The 17,483-nt window shown below is 38.2% G+C and overlaps 1 protein-coding gene across 1 annotated transcript in view; it reads left to right on the plus strand.

The window, feature by feature from the left end:
- Positions 1-17,483, plus strand: part of CUBN (cubilin) — a 256,070-nt gene that overhangs the window by 203,259 nt on the left and 35,328 nt on the right. The window contains exons 57-59 of the mRNA XM_087420786.1: positions 7,774-7,974; positions 10,479-10,608; positions 13,099-13,316. Of these exons, the coding sequence (XP_087276912.1) occupies positions 7,774-7,974; positions 10,479-10,608; positions 13,099-13,316 (549 nt within the window). The remainder of the gene's footprint in view (positions 1-7,773; positions 7,975-10,478; positions 10,609-13,098; positions 13,317-17,483) is intronic.

Consider the following 17,483-nt stretch of genomic DNA (forward strand, 5'->3'; position numbering starts at 1 on the left):
GGCCTAAGTCTCTCTAAACTTTCTCATTATTTTTACATTTCCAATACTATCATTCTATGAACTACAAACTTCTCATCTTTTCTGCATAATCACTACCAAAGTATAAAAATTCCAGTGAAATCAATTAAAAGTCATGGAAGAAATTTCCATTTGAGCATTTACAAGACAATTTTTTTTTCTTTCTGAGTGTAATCTCAAGACTAAAATAGCTCTCGGTATTCTTAACAGTGTCTTCCAAAGTTGTCAAATAAAATAGAGAATTGACAAATTCAAAATGTTTCTTCTGGTCAAAAATGAAACACCAGAAACAGACAAAAGCTAACAAAATGTGAGAGAGAAACTACCAATGTTTGTACTTATTTTGGAATCAGATGTTATTAAATAAATACTTACTTTATTTTCCCAAATACTGAACAGTCTAAAAGTATATTTTTGTGTTTTCATTATTTGTGTGGCCAAGTAGATGCCTCCAGATTGCTGGGAATATTATAGGCCATTATTATAATTATTATTATTATCTTTACTTCATAGATAAAGTACTTAGCAGATGAGGTAACCTAAGGCAGGTGAAGGCTTTCTGTACCTTGATTTTTCTATCATTGAAACTGGATAATGACATTGATGCATCTTTGTGATAATGAGGGGTTTAGAAATTCTTAACTAAAAAATCCTACATCTGGGCAAATTCTAAACTCAGTTTTTCTCAGATCCAGAGTATCTCTTGATAAGAATCAGACAGTAGAATAGCACCTTAGCACAGAGATTGGAGAGAACCAGAAGGACAAATGCTTTGCTCACCATCCTCTAGGGATGGCCTCAGAAGCCCCAAGAATAGGGCTAGATTTCCAGAGCAGCCAGATGGGAAGTCCTATGTAATATCTGCCTGAATTCTTTTATTAACTTAGAAGTCCTGGGTTACAAGCTACACCTAATAGAAAGCTAAAAGGAAGAAGGAAAGAAAGTTTAGTTTTACTATTTTTCCTTTTGCCCCTTTTTTCTACCAAGAAGCACAATAATTGAGTTTTCTCAGTTGTTTTAGTTCACATTCCCCCCCCCCCCCGTTTAATTTAAGTTAAAAAAAAAAAAAAAGTAGCATTACTCAATTAGTTACCATTTCTTCTCTTTGCTTTCTCGATTGTTTCTAAAGAAATCAGAATGTAGGCACATTTCGCAATCCATTGTTTTAGAAAGCTTTGGGCAATGGCTCTTTTGGAATAGTTCTTACTGATATTTTATTCAAATTGGCATGCACTAGAGGAGACAGTTTAGTTATGTGAGATTCCTTGCTTGTTTTGTCTGTATTATAAGACTTTGGCCTTCACACTCTGTGGAGTTTAGTTCTATACTAGCACATGCTTCTCTCTCCTGCTGAATCGTTCCTCTATTGAGGAGTTCAGTCTCCAAGCTACTTGGAGCAAAGCTAATTAGACATTGCTGCCCCCTAATTCACGTGTCTCTCCCTAGAACCTCTACAACTTTACTGTAAAGACTTTATCTTATCTACAGTGTTAAAATATTCCAACCAAAAGGATTTATCTCCAGCGCTCTTTGGTGTCTCTGCCTCTCTATCTATGACTCTGAAGAAAAACTGCAGTCTGAATCTAAATTCCACCAGTTTATACTATTTGCTGAATTACTCATCCTTGGCTTCCTTTCAGTTCTCTCCAAGTTCTTGGAATCATGATAGAATCCAGAATTGAACATTGCTCTGTAATAAAGCCCAGAAGAATACGATAAAAATTATATTTCAATACATTGGATAAGCCTTACCCATTTCAAACAATAAACGTTTTGAAGTTTTTCAGAAGGATGAAAAATAGTCATAAAAACAAATCATGAAGGATTGTTTTACACCTCAGAGATTAGTAATAAATATACATCAAAACATTTACTAAAGGCAGGATTAAGAATGACTGTAGCTCCTTGTCCCATGACACAGGCTCTAGTCCAAGGAGAAAGTATCATTCAATTTCAGGGTCCTTCTCTCCTGACAATCTCATATGTCTCATTGAATGCTACCTGTTGGCCATAAACTCAACTTTGATATCCATCTTGCTACTTGAAAAACTTTTTCCAAACCTTGACTAACTTCCTTTCTCTTCCAAGAAGGTAATCATCCTAGTTGCGTTTAACTATATTCTACTTGAGAGTTTTGTGTATATTTTGATTATGTATTCAATTGGTTCCCCCTAGGATTATGGAAAAGTGTTTAACATCATTTTCTGATGCCGGTGGTCTTTGTCACCAAGTGTCTTCTCATTGAAGAATCAGGCTGATGTCTTTGATTTAATGCAGTGATGTGATGTGTAGAGCTTGAGAAAAAGATATATATGTGTGAATTACTTGATGCCTACTGACATCATTTTTATCTCATTTTCTTGTATATTACCTTATTTATGCTAATCCTTGATATGTCCTTAGACTTTAGATAACTTTACCAATATGATATTATGTAATGTTCTATTTCTTATGGATAAAATTTGGAAGGACATCTTACCTTAAGGAAATGATTGCTAGAAAGGATACAAGAATGTTTTAATCCATTAAGCAACTTGCCAAATATCATTACTTTCATAATTTATTGAGTCACGCTTTGAGAATGAGCAGATTGTCTTGAATGGTTTGTTTAGTTATTTTATATTCTATTGCCATCTACAAAAAAATTAAAATCCCCTCTCAGCTTCCTCTGCCTCTCCCCTGCCCAACTTCCTTATTATTGAATACAGACCTCTTATAAACAGTTAATGAGTTTTGATTATGTCTTGATATAGATATACCATTGCTATTTCATGAATGAACTTTCTATAATTGAATTAGTTCCTTTAATTTTTTGGAAACATAATCAAGCATATGACATACTTTACCTTATGTTTCACAGCCTTTCCATAATTTTCTAAGACATCCACCACTGTGATAGTCTATATTATTGGGCCAACAACCTAAAAATGAACTCTTTAGTACTTAAAGGATACCTGCATAGCAGGTCATTTCACCAATGTAGAACTGAGATTTTAATCTAGCATAAGCAATATTTCCTGTCATTCTGTGATTTTGCCTTTACAACTTTATGTATTGTTGCTGGCTAAAGATATTTTTTTAGCTAATGTGTAATGTTTTTTGATTCTCAAACTCACCTACTGTGAATTTTTAGAATTCCAGTGGAGGTTTTGATGTCTAGAAGACAAATTCTGAGGTTATAATTAAGGTACATAATTTGGCAGTATTCAAACCATGAATCTAAGTGTAATGTATTTCTTTTTTGTCCTATTTTTCCAACATCATATTGCTGCTAATTACATAGTAAGGTCATTGAAGTTAAGTTGTTCACATTTTTAACTTGTAGATTTATGCTCAATTAGAAGCATTCTATTCTAGGATTTTCAAAATGATGGAATTCTTTGAGGTTAATTTAACAAATGTATCTTGGATTGATACCTCAAAATTTCTTCAAGTTGGATAGAAACTTAGCTAAGGAGCCAAATACATTCCTTAAATGAGTTTTAAATTGCATAGATATTTTCTGATAAAAATGTCAATTTTCTCTAAGATAATACATCCAAAAATGGAGAGGAATTTTAAATGTACAGATATGTAAAAAAATGCATTCATCAAGATTCTTTCATTTAAAAGTGGTAGATTATCTTCAAGTTAGCTTAGATATAAAGTAGAGTTTGTAGGAAGGACACTGGGTTATCTCATCTCATCAAAGGAAGGTTTAAAAGTAAGGGGAGTAATGGGCTTCCAGAACAAGTGGAAGCAGGAACAAGAATCCTTCAGAAGGCTGTCTCTTTTCCCCTCTCTTTGCTGCTTCTGCATGACGACTTCATCTTCCCTGACTACAGCCTGGCTTCCTTCACGCGTCAGGAGACGACTGCTGCTGTTTTCTGAGTTGAACATCATTGGCTCCTACTATTGGCTGCCTCTCACTCAGTTACACTTCGAACACATCTGATTGGCCTAGATTGTGGGGTCTGACATCCTTCAATCAGTCTATCAACAGGGCTCAAGATGGTGGGGTTCTATAAAAAATAATAACAATGATTATGATTAGGATAATCCATACTATATCAATTAGGAATTTTTATGGCACAATTAACAGAAAACCTAATTCAACCTGATTTAAATATAAAAGGACAATTTATTGGCTTTACTTTTGGAAGACCTCAAAGTTGGATATGTCTCAAATCTACTGAATCTAGCATTTTAATTATGTCATCAAATATTTTACTTTTTCTGTTCTCAGTCTGTGCTACTCCAGTGTGAGCCTCACCCTAAGGCTGGCTCTTCTCCTGGCTGTGGGGTCTCTGCCCTCACCGTGGGGGCCGTGTGCCCCTCTTGCACATCCGGGGAGAGAGAGGGCGTCTATCCGGTGGTATGGTGTCGTTGGCTGGTACCATCTTGCAAGAGTCAATCGTGCACCTATGTTTCAAATTCTGCATTTAATGACCTCACGTTGGTAGCTTGGAATAGGCTATAGCGGGAGTATTTATACCATGGAAATTGGCAAATTCTACAAATCCAGGCTTCTGTCTTACCCTCAGAGAGTTGGTTATATTTACCAGCAGGCAATTATCTATTCCAGATTCCAAACAAGGGTCTTGAAATTTACCCTGATTGGATTGGCTTAGGTCACATGCCTACCCTTGAACCAAGATCTATGGCCAGGAGACTTGAAATTATAAAGTAAATATTATTATAATTTCTTTAATTTACAAGAGTTTTCTATCAACAAACAGGCAGTCTGATTTCAGAGTCCACTGTCTCATAGTATGTACTCATATCAAGTATTGTAATGTAGTTTTGGTCAGTTCCAAGGGGGCATTTGTAAGTGGGTAAAGTTCATGTGTGTGTGTGCGTGCGTGTGTGTGTGTGTGTGCAGGATATATGTGTTAGATATATGTTCAACTTAGCATCCATATGAAATAAAAATGTTTTTTGTTATTTTTGTCAATGAGAAAATGAAAAGTATTCCTCATTACTCATCAGAGCAATGTAAATTAAATATCACGATGAGGTACTATTTCACATACACCAGAATGGCTAAAATTAAAAAGACCGACAATACCAAATGTTGGCAAGCGCAGAGCAGCTGGAAGTTTCATACATTCCTGATGAGAAAGTATACTGATATAACCACTTGGGAGAATCGATTGGCAGTTTCTTATAGAATTAAATACACACCTAATTTGTGACCCAGCAATTCTACTTCTAGGTATTTACCCAAGAGAAATAAAACTTATGACCATGCTAGTATCCAGAATGTAAAAGAACTCTTACAACTCAACAATAAAAGACATATAACCCAATTTTAAAATCGCAAATGAACCGAAGAGAACTTTCTTCAAAACAGATACACAAATGGGCAATAAGCACATAAAAATATGCTCAGCGTCATTAGTTATGGGGAAATGCAAATTAACCCTACAGTGAGCTACTGCTTCATACCCGTGAGGATGGCTAAATAAAAAAGACAGACAGGGACCGGCCCAGAGGCGTAGACGTTAAGTTCACATGCTCTGCTTTGTGACCCAGGGTTCACAGGTTCAGACACAGGCGCAGACCTACGCACCACTTATCACGCCATGCTGTGGAAGGTGTCCCATATATAAAGTGGAGGAAGATGGGCGCAGATGTTAGCACAGGACCAATATTCCCCAGCAAAAAGAGGAGAATTGGCAACAGATGTTAGCTCAGGTCTAATCTTTCTCACCAAAAAAAAAAAAAATTGACAAGAGTTGGTGAGGGTGTGGGAAATTAGAACCCTCCTGCATTGCTGGTGGGGTGGTAAAATGGTGCAGCCTCTTTGAAAAACTGTCTGATAGGTCCTCAGAATGTTAAATGTAGAGTTACCCTATGAATCAGCAATTCCACTCTACTTGTGTACCCAAGAGAACTGAAAACCCATGTCCACACAAAACCATGCACATGAATGTTCAGAGCAGCATTATTCATAGTACGCAAAAGGTAGAAACAAACTGAATGTCCATCTACTGCTGAATGAATAAACAAAGTGGTCTATCCATACAATGGAATACTATCCAGCCTTGGAAGGAATGAAGTACTGATGCATGCTACAACATGGATGAACCTCAAAAACATTATGTTAAGGAAAAGGAGCCAGTTGCAAAAGGCCACATATTATATGATTCTGTTTATGTGCAACGTCCAGAATAGACAAATCCATAGGGACTGAAAGGAGGTTAGTGGTTGCCTAGGGCTGGAGGAGCAGTAGGGTGGGAGGGGAAATGGGGAGTGGTGGTTAATGGGTACAAGGTTTCTCTACGGGGGGATGAAAATGTAGAATTGCAGAAAATGGCAGATACCTAAAGTGCTGTGGGACTGTGAACTGGCCGCACCTTTCCAAAGGGCCATTTGATAAACCTAGAAAAGAATCTTACCTTAGTACTAGTAACTCAACTTCTAAAAATTTATTCTGATGAAATAATGAGAAACTTCTGCAAATATTCATCTACAAGAATGTTTGTTTCGACAGTGTTTTTAATCACAAAAAGGTGGAAAAGAGAGAATTTTCAAGCAATAGAGGATTAGTTGAACATATGGTGCATCCATATGTTAGAATTTGATATGTGCATTAAATTCAATGTTTTAAAAGAATACTTAATCACATAAAAATGCGTGATGTTATTTTATGTTAATAAAAATTAGGTTATGAAAGATCGTGCTCAGTATGATCCCAATTAATGTTCTAACGGTATAATTCACCTGTAAAAATGACAGGATAAGGGGCCAGCCCCCTGGCTTAGCGGTTAAGTGCGTGCGCTCCGCTACCGGCGGCCCGGGTTCGGATCCCTGGCGCGCACCGACGCACCAATCTCAGGCCATGCTGAGGCCACGTCCCACATACAGCAACTAGAAGGATGTGCAACTATGACATACAACTATCAAATGGGACTTTGGGGAAAAAAAAGGAGGAGGATTGGCAATAGATGTTAGCTCAGAGCCGGTCTTCCTCAGCAAAAAGAGGAGGATTAGCATGGATGTTAGCTCAGGGCTAATCTTCCTCACAAAAAAAAAATGACAGGATAAGTTGTAGTAATGAAAGTCTTTTTAATTTTTTGTTTATTCTACCTTGTATTTCTCTTTGTAATGGGTTGGAGTATATATATCACTAAACTCTTAAGCTAATATTGTTTGTGTGAACATTTGTAATGGTTGTCCAACGAACATTAAGGGATTTCTAATTCTCTCTCCATGATAGGAGTCCTTTATTTGAATATAAGCTTCAAGTTAAAGCAGGGTTTCTCAGTAGCACCAATGTTGACATTTTGGGCCGGGTAATTTTTGTTGTGACGAGAAGGCAGGGGGTGCGCGGCTGCCTTGAGCTTTGCAACATGTTTAGCAGCATCCCTGGCCTCTACCCACTCTGTGCCAGTAGCACACCGCAGCATGACAGCAAAAAATGTCTTTAGATATTGCCAAATGTCCCCGGGAGGCAAAATTGTCCCCAGTTTATAATCACTGAATGAAAGAAGCCATTTTATAAAGGAAGAAAATTCTAGATTGTTTCAAAATGGGATTTATCTATTGTGAAGTTCTGTCTGTTTTCTCGTACTGTGCTTGCTTTGTAACCAGGGTAAACATCATCTCATCAGGAAACCAAGTTAATAGCAACGTACCAAAATAGCTCTGGATTCTCATTTTAGTTTCTATGTAAATTGCGTGAATCTGCATCACATTTTGTTTGAATGTTTACAGCATCGATTGTTTGTGTTGCTTCTGATTGTAATGCTGGTTGTTCCCTGCTTCGTCCAGCTCGCTCAGCCGCCGCGGGAAGCTGTGTCAGTGACGGCGTGCACGTTATCAGGGGTTCCAGCGTGGCTTCTACCCCTTTCGCCACCGTGTGTGGCGATGAGATCCTGTCTCCTGTCTCCGTCTCTGGTCCACTGCTGCTTAACTTCTACTCTAACGCGCACACCACGGACTTTGGATTCAAGTTTTCCTACAGGATAACCCGTGAGTCGCCATAATGACGTAGTTTGGAATTTTCTTTCTTTTCTTGAGCAGTTTCCATAAGGAGTTTTAATTGTGATTCATACATCACCAACTCGAAGATTCAGAGACTTCAAGGGAAAAAATTATCAATTAGGTACATGGTCCAAAACTACATAGACATTTTTCTTTTGAAAAAAGTGGGAAGGCTCTTTTTCGTGAACTATGGCTAGAACTACTCTTTGACAGTCAAGTGGAGGATTAAGATTTATTTTGATGATTAAAGTTAAAACGAACATTTCTGCTATCTTTGGTTTGTTTGTACATTACACAAAGGTGCCTTTTTGGCCTGCACTATCCAGGTGCCTCTGTCATTTCCCCAAGTCACTTTGCTAATGTGAAAAGCCATATTTTATCAATTTAGAAAAAAATGTAAGAGAGTATCTTTATGATCTTCTGGTAGGAAAGGATTTTTTTTAAGAATATGCAAAAAGCACCAGGCTTAAAGGAAAAGCAAAGATTGATGTATTCAACTATGTTATAATTTGCAATTTCTCCATATCGAAGGCAAAGCAAGAAGACAAGTCACACAGGCTGGGCAAAAACCTTTCTAGCTACCGGGATCTTTTCATTCTTTGTAGACAATTTGATCTATTTCATTTGAAAGTCATAAGACTATGTTTTCCTATTTTGAATAGTCTTTTCCTCTCCTGCAATGGACTTGGTTGGTTAGTTTGCTGACAGCATTTTTCCCACATCGTCCATCCCAGCTTCAGTGAAATGGACACACAAACCTTGCAAAATCTTTGTTTTGTTTTGTCTTTATTTGACCAAACCCGTTGCTAAATGTAGAAAGTTGAATAATCATCTTTCAAATAAATTACTGTTCCCATCCTCAGAGAAGACTGAAAATGTTTATTTACTCATGAAAAAGGCCTTCACATTCGTTCACATTCATGATGCGTTCACTGCTACCTGAGTCCTGACCCCCCATTTGTGGAGTATGGTTGTGTGTGGCTTCGCACACGACCTGTTGGCACAAACAGAATAGAACTGAGCAATGAACATTCCTTCCCCTAGTTGTCCTGCTGAATAAAGGGAAGGATTAGTGTGTTTTATTCTTTTAGTACAACTGGTGTTTTGGAGAGTTACATCCCTGCCTGATATTCTTTTGCTCTTTAATCCCTCATTTTCCTAAAACACTGTGTGCAAAGTTCAATATATATACTACGAGAGTCTCATTTAAAGAGTGTTGTTGACATTAAGATTTCAAATCCTGACAATGTACAAATTTGAGAGTTATTTAGGCACTGATACGCTTTCAGAGACCACATAATTGTGTACAAGATGAAATAGAATAAGGCTACACAAATCTAACACTGAATTCAGTACAGATGTACCCAGGGGTCTGAGCACGTGAATATTTATGGGCTTACAGAGAACAGCTTTCCCTGCAATGTGGGCTCAGCGGAGGCAAAATAGACAAACAAACAAACAGATAAATAAATAACTTAATAATCTTAAATGGCAGCCACAATTTGTTTATCATTTCTAAGAGATCTAAATGGAATATGTCCATAAATAGTATATAAACCATAGAAATATCATCAAAATATACTAACCCCAATATCATTTTAGAATTGCAAAGTAAAATAAATACAAACCTTTCTCACTGCCATGAGAGTAGGGCATTTTCCATCATTAGGTGGCAGAATCTGATCCTCCTTATATGTAAGGCCAAGCAAACAACAATAATTTTATATTTTTTATAATGGATTTTATTGTCTTTTTTTGGCTGTTGTTTTATTGACTAATGGGTGTAACTAAGGGCTCTGGACTATGGATTGCTGGAGTCAGGGTAGAGAGTGGGCCTCCCTCCTCATGCTTGTTGAGGACAAAGAATACAAATTCAGGCAAGTATAGTCCTTACCAGTCTCATAACTAAATAGAAATACATAGGACCCAAGAGTTATGCATTTGAGTCCACAGAGGGAACTGAACTTGAATGTTCCAAACACAGTTTCTAGTACTTCACCCTATAATAGTGTTTCTTTGATAGAGGAGACTCGAATCTATATTAAGATTTCTAGATTGCAGTCCTTCCTGGGTTCATATTCCACGACGTACCTTGGATTCTGCATGCCTTTTCTAAACCTCCGGTTATCACTGTAATCCCTCTGAATCTGTCCATTAAATATAGAGAAAAGACAGTTACACCCAACACATGAAATGTTCTTTCTCGTTATTTTCTCTCTGGCCATTAATTTCACTCAGACTTATTCCATTCCAAGCTATGCCTTAAAATATTCCTCCCTGCTTCTACTCTCTTAGTGTCTCTTCCCCCTACCTCAATGGAAAACTCAGAATTATTTGTAAACACCATGAAGGGAGGTTTAAGTTGCTTTAAGACAAATAGTTATCATCTCTCTTAGGGAAAAAGGGACAAGACTAAAGAATATCTCAACGTTATTTTTCCTCATCTCTGAGTAATCACTGTTCTCTGCATGTTCCCCTGTCCTCTGTTGCAGCCTGTGGTGGTGTGTTCAACGTCTCCACGGGGATCATCAGGAGCCCTGCCTACTCATACTCAGACTACCCTGACAATATGTACTGTCTGTATACCATCACCGTTAGAGATGACAGAGTGGTTCAGCTCAAGTACGTGAGATGTATTTACCTTCCTAAGAAAATCCCTTCAACTCTATTTGCAGCGAAGATATTCCTTTAATGGTGGAGAGCATTGGTTCTCATCAGAAGTATATAAGGAAATCTAGAGGAAGGGAGAGTGAGGTTCTTGTATGGTAGAATAAACCTGGGAAATGGGCCTTCTACCCTCCACGCAAGCCAGTAGTGATTAAGGGGGAAACAGAGGAACTCCACCAATTAAAGCCATTGTTAGAATTTTCCAGCAGTTTCAAAGGAGCATCATATAAAGGGGTGTAAAGTTATAAGCCTATCTTGAAATCAAAGGATGTGGGGAGGGCATGAGAAAACAATTTCCATTTGCTGGGCACTTATTATACACAAGGAACTTTAATGAACACTTTCCATAATTCTCTTAGTTAATTCTTAAAACAGTCACATGAGGTATATATTATTAATCTCATTTTACTGACGAGAAAACTGAGGCTCAAAACGGTCAAATAATTTTCCCAAAATGATGCACTATTAAATGAAGAGTCATAATCTGAATCTATATCAGATTTCCTCCCAAAACTATGTTCTTAATATTTCCCTATGCTATCTCTCAAAGGGTAGATTTTCTAACTACTTAAGAAATTCATTTTTATTTGTATATCAAAATACCTCTAAAGTGGTACTATATGAGATATTTTACCTCATCAGTTAAATTCTCCCCTAAGCCTACTTACTCCCAACAAGACTGATTGAGAGAATGCTACCTCCAGTTTTCCAGGGGGATAAAGTTCAAAATTGCTTTCATCTAAGATGACAAATTTCTAGCTCTTGTGTTTCAGTGATATGCAGCATGTCTGGAAAACTCTGAAAGTTGGCAGAGTTCATGGCAATACGGAATTTTTTATAGATGCTTGATAGGCTAGGAGCACTCCTCCCTTCCTCCCTCCAATATGTCTGTGATCACTTTCTGCCCTAAAAATCATAAACTCTCTGCAGTTTACCTTCAGGGGCCTCATATATCAAATGGGTCCTCACACTCTGAGTCAGGTCTCATCAAGCCTGATTTGATTGCTGTATCAGATAGTAAGTGGTCTGTAGACTGGACCTTGAGGAAAACTGCGTATCCTACCTGGGACTATTTGTAAGGAAACAGGTGCCCCAGAGCCAAAAAGTCCCTTAAATCCTAAGAACAAAAGAATAAACAACGACTGCCAGATAGCCAGGAGCACGAGGCCTGTGAAGGGATCACCTGCCCAGAATAGAAGCATAAGAGGTGGTTCCTGTAATTTACCATTGTAGCATAATATTTGCTTACATGTGTGGGATTATACTTGATATATATGTGTGTCTCTGTGTGTGTGTGTGTGTCTGTGTGTTTATTTTTTTTCTTTCTGTTTCTTGCCTGGGCCCCAGGGTTCACCATAGTCAAAGTTGGCATCAGCTTGTTTGGAAAATTATTTATTATACTCTTTCTGAGAACGTACATTCTATGAAACAGATACTATTCTAGGTGCTGCAGAAATTGTAGACATTAGTAAAACATAAATCCTTCTACCGAGGCTCTCAAGTTGTGCTCATTTTGAGATGAGCCTCATAAGGTTTTCTGTCAATGGGACTTTCCAGATATGTTCTGTGCTCTCCTGGGAAAATGATGTAAAATAAAAAACCAAAACAGCTTTGAGTAGTCTTGGAAACTCATATCTTTATCATTTTTTTGTGGATTCATGTCATGCCGATCCTTTTTTTCTTAAGGCTCTTAAAAGGAAGTATTTTAATGTTAGATATCTATTTTCAAATTATTCTGTATTGTATGTTGTTTATTACAGCTGCTAGCAAAAAAATACTGAGAGAGAAGAACCTACAAAAATGAGGACAGGATATCAAATAATTTAAACATTAAAAAACATAAACTTTAATAAACTCATCATAAAATCCTCAAGATAAGCCACGTAGGAAGCCTTGCTTGTTTGGGAACTCAGAGAATAGTTACTTGAAATGATAAAGTGTAAGACCTAGATTAAAATATTGTGTTAGGCCATGAAGGAAAAGTTAGGGTTGTACCTGTTAGGATAGCTTATAAGTGGTAACAAACAACCCCAAGGCACAAAATAACAAGAGACCAGAGTAAACACCATATATTTAATGAGACTGGAAAACTAAGTGTTGCTGAAATGATAAATAAATATCAGTTCAACTTGCCAAAACTTAATCTCAAATAGACTTAATAGATCCTTGACTGTAAACTTTGGAAGTTAAGGACTGTATCTTACTCATCTTTACATCCCCAGTGCGTATCACACTTTTTGACATATTGTAGTCACTCAAAAAATTTTGACTAAACTTTTAAACTGATCAGTAAAATAGTATATTGTTTCTAATATTTCCTGTCAAGTAAAGCTTGGATGTTCTGCTTTTTGTCTTTGTCTTATATTTTTTTTTGCAAGAGCTAAAGGTACAATTTAATGGAAATCCAAATGGAGAACATCAGTATTAACAAGGTTCATTTCACAGGTTCAGTGATTTTGATGTGGTTCCCTCCACCTTCTGCTCCCAAGATTACCTGGCAATTTATGATGGTTCTAACGTCAGCGATTCTCTTCTTGGCAAATTCTGTGGTTCCAAACTTCCACCAAATGTTAAGAGCAGCAACAATAGTATGCTCCTGGTGTTCAAGACAAACTCATTTCAAACAGCAAGAGGTTGGAAGGTATCTTTCCAGCAGACACTGGGTAAGAATTTTAGAAATGTAAATCTGTTTTTCATGACTGTTAATTTTCTGTTTTGTTTAATTTTTTTCACCTGACTGAAGTTGCTTTTCATTTAAGTTTAGAGGAATATGTCACATAAAGTTTTGGTTTTAAAAATTACATATGATATATTTTTATTTCTTTTCTAAAAGAACACTCAACAAATGTACCTCTCTAGTATACAAAGGTAGAGTCTGTCTACATAGCCATCTCAGATGAGACCTGAGCTTCATTTTTTCACCCATGGGAGTGGTGGTGGAAGTTGAGCCTAAAGGCAGGCAAGGGCCAGATCAAGAAAGAAGGCTTCCGGGGCCGGCCCAGTGGTGCAAGCGGTTAAGTGTGCGCACTCCACTGTGGCGGCCCGGGGTTCGCCAGTTCGGATCCCGGGTGCACACTGATGCATCGCTTGTCAAGCCATGCTGTGGCGGCGTCCCATATAAAGTGGAGGAAGATGGGCACGGATGTTAGCCCAGGGCCAATCTTCCTCAGCAAAAAGAGGAGGATTGGCATCGGATGTTAGCTCAGTGCTGATCTTCCTCACACACACACACACAAAGGAATCCTGAGTGCCAGCCCTGATGACCTAGTGGTTAAAGTTTGGCATGCTCTGCTTCAGCAGCCCTGGGTTCAGTTGCCGGGCACAGAGCCACACCACTCGTCTGTTAGTAGCCTTGCTGTGGCGGCAGATCACATAGAGGAACCAGAAGGATTTATAACTAGAATATACAACTAGGTACTGGGGCTTTGGGGAGGGAAAAAAAAGTGAGGAGGAGATTGGCAACAGATGTTAGCTCAGGGAGAATCTTTCTCAGCAAAAAAAAAAAGTGCTCTTAAAAAAAAAAGAATCCTGACTCCCAGTCCAAACTCTTCCTTTCTCTTCACCCCTGTGGATAACCTTCATCCCTCTGATACAAAGCAGAACTTCCCTTAAACATCTTTGCATTTGGCATGTTGTTTTTTTGTGCATTTCTTGAGGGAAGCAATTAGCCATTTGTGTTTTGAGGGCTTCACAATAAACCTCAGGTATCATAACAAAAATTGTGTCAGAAAATCACTTTGCCACCCACCCTACTTAGCTGTATCAACAATAACTTGAAGCAATCTCACGGGCAGACACAGAGTATTGCCTTAATAGAACTGCCTGAGTGAAGTGGCATACAAAACACAGAAGGGTATTTTGAAAGAAAAATTAATTTTCCTTTGGAGATTTTTTGCGCAAAAGAACTCATGTATTCTTGCCTGTAGCACAGAATTTAGAATCGAATGGCATATATTTGCATTTGCTCTTGCTACCTGCTTTCAGGTTGTTTTTCTTTGCCTTAATGTATTCTCTCATGACCGTTGAAATAGTCTTAAAACACTTCACACAGTTGTTATCTGCATGAGTTCCAAAGTTAGCCCGTGTTCCTTCGCCTCATTAAATCACTATGTGTTTCTGAGCCACATAGAAGACATTTTTGGACTTATTGTGATTTTACTGAACTAACGCAGCACAGAAGGAAGTCTTACACTGTCAGAGGGCCTGTTCATCCACAAGCATTGGACACTTTCAGTCGATTCTTGTTTTCGTCTGGTCACAGTTAGACAGAAGGCTTAAGTGCAGAGAGCAGAAATAGAATTGCAGTACTTGCCAGCATCACTCTACTGCTGCATTTCGTGATGATGACTTTCCCCTCTTTTTTCATCTGCATAAACACCATCGGCCACTTGGAAATAGTTAGAAGTAATTTTGAGTAATGTTTAATGGTAATTGTTTACTGAAAACCTGTGTTGTAATTTTGTATTGTATGCTGTGATAAAGCTTTCGAGACCACCCATGTAAGTTTACTGATCATTCTGCGTAATGTTTTAGTTTAGTTTTGTTTGTCTTCTGTTGTTTGTGGTGAGAGGAAGCGGAGGAACAATAAGAATAGATTGAATTCTAGGGTTTATAGAATCTTTTAGTTACAGATCTGGATAAAAAGCCTAGATTTGGCCCACAGGGTGCAACTTGCACCACCATCTCATCCACTTCAAACTACCCTGCGTTTGCTGTGAAGAGCAGCTGTGTGGACTTTCGTTTCCAAGGCTGTCGGTTCAACCTGGAAGACAGTATCTTCAGAGTAAATAATCGCTGTGAAGACGAGACCATTTAATCTGCGACAGCACAGTTTAGTTATCTTGATTAAAACACCAGAGTTTTGCAAATTTGCTGTTTAGATTACACACTTGGTGATATTTTATATACGTCTGCTTTAATTTTTCAGAAGTCAGTAAAGAGCTGGTTCATATAATTATGGGATTATTAGGTAAACTTCTTGTGCATTTGTTATGTTTGTATTGCTAATGGGTCAGAACAGATTTGGGGGAAATATCCTCTAGTTTGTTGCTAATTACTAAATGTGTAGTGAGAACTTCTGCTGTCAAAGGCTCACCTGCGTGGGATATAACGTAAGGGAAAGCAATGCGGGCACTTCCCAGGAGCTGATCTCTATCTGCAAAGTAAATCTGCCTCCCCGGTTTCCCCACGCTCTCCAGCACTACATGAATAATTGATCCCAAATGAGTGATAACCAGCAAAGTGATCAGACTGGGCCTTGGGGATCTGTGAAGCCCTGGAATCATCTGCAGATCTGAGCATTTTTCTCGAGAGAGTGCATAGCTTTCATCTGATTGTCGATGGTGTCTGTGATCCCATCAAGTTTAAAAAGCCATCCATCCTGTGGATTTGGCTGAAATGGGCATGCTCCATAGTGCAAAATAGATACTTATAAGGACGCTTTATTCTATTAACTTCTGCTGGTGGAGTTTCTGCCCCTCCTTTACCGCCAGGGTATACTTCAGCTATGACTGTGTCACTGAGGAAGCATTTTGGACTTGCAAACGTGTTTTTAAACCACCAAAGCCTCCATTTGACATGCTCATCGCATTAGACACCAAACTTCTAGATACAGGATTAGATTGGGGATTTAAAGTACATTTATTTACTGTGTAGTACCATAGTCATTTCATTTGTTTTCTTAAGTAATGTGTTCTATAACACTTGAGCAAAGTGTCAGGGTCAAAAACTGAACTTGGCCCAATTGGGCATGAGGTTTGTAGGCATTGGGATCAGTGAGTTGCCAAGGAGAGAGTGAAGAGTGACCCCTTGAGGATGACATGTCTTAGAAGGACAAGGCCGTCACCTTGGAGAAGATGGCAATATCAGGGACAAGGAGAAGTCAGTGACCAGAGGTTCACTTCACCTAAGGCTGTTAGACCCTGGACACATGACTAAAGCTCTCAGCCTCCTGTTGCCCACGGCCCATGTGCTGAAAATGAGGGCCACTTCCTTCATGCTGGGTATTTGCCATATGGGAGAGAGTCAGGTGGCATTGAGGTGAGACTCACAGAATTTGCTATGACACAAAGGCAAAAATACCAAAGCTCATGTTTAACAAGGACAAAGTGTATCATGGTCCCTAAAGGTGGAATCACGCCCAAATGGGAAGAGGTGTAGACCAGGAAGGAGGTGGCCGAGACCCAATTGCTTCATTACGTCCTTGCCTGGTGAGATGCTTTAGAAAGTCCTATAATATTTCCGAGTTCAATTTTTATCCACTAAAAAAGATCCATTTGAAATATTACTACTTTCTGCCTTTTAAGAATGTGATGGGGATTAAGCAGATAATTCCTGTAAAGTACCTTAGATGTCAAAGAGAAAGGTGAGTAGTATTGAAGTCCTGGATTTCTGCAGGGCTCCGTAGCCCTATCTCTAAAGTAGGGGAGGGGGTGGCAGGGGTCATTGTTATCAGCAGGACCACTCCATGGTGCAATGATTTCTTGTACTTTCCTACTCCCTTTGCGCTGAAATCTAACCAGCAAATGCTCAAGTACGTTTTATAACTTAAATCTGAAATCAAAAGCTAAATTCTAATTAAATTCTAAGGCTTTGCAGAGGCCTAGCATGTAACTGTTACTCCATTAAATTGGCTGTATGAATGCATTAAAAAATAAGTGGATAATTTATGCCTACTTCATAATTACATGATATTATATATAATACATATGATATAGTATACGTTATATTATATCTAGATTCACCTCATTCTCAAAATGCAATCATGGTTTACATAGTTCATCTATTACTTAGGGTAGTAAATTGGATCATTTTCATCCTTAGAGAATTCG

The sequence above is a fragment of the Ceratotherium simum genome, chromosome 32 (assembly GCF_057802395.1).
Source record: "Ceratotherium simum simum isolate JZ-2026a chromosome 32, ASM5780239v1, whole genome shotgun sequence".
Classification (NCBI taxonomy): domain Eukaryota; kingdom Metazoa; phylum Chordata; class Mammalia; order Perissodactyla; family Rhinocerotidae; genus Ceratotherium; species Ceratotherium simum.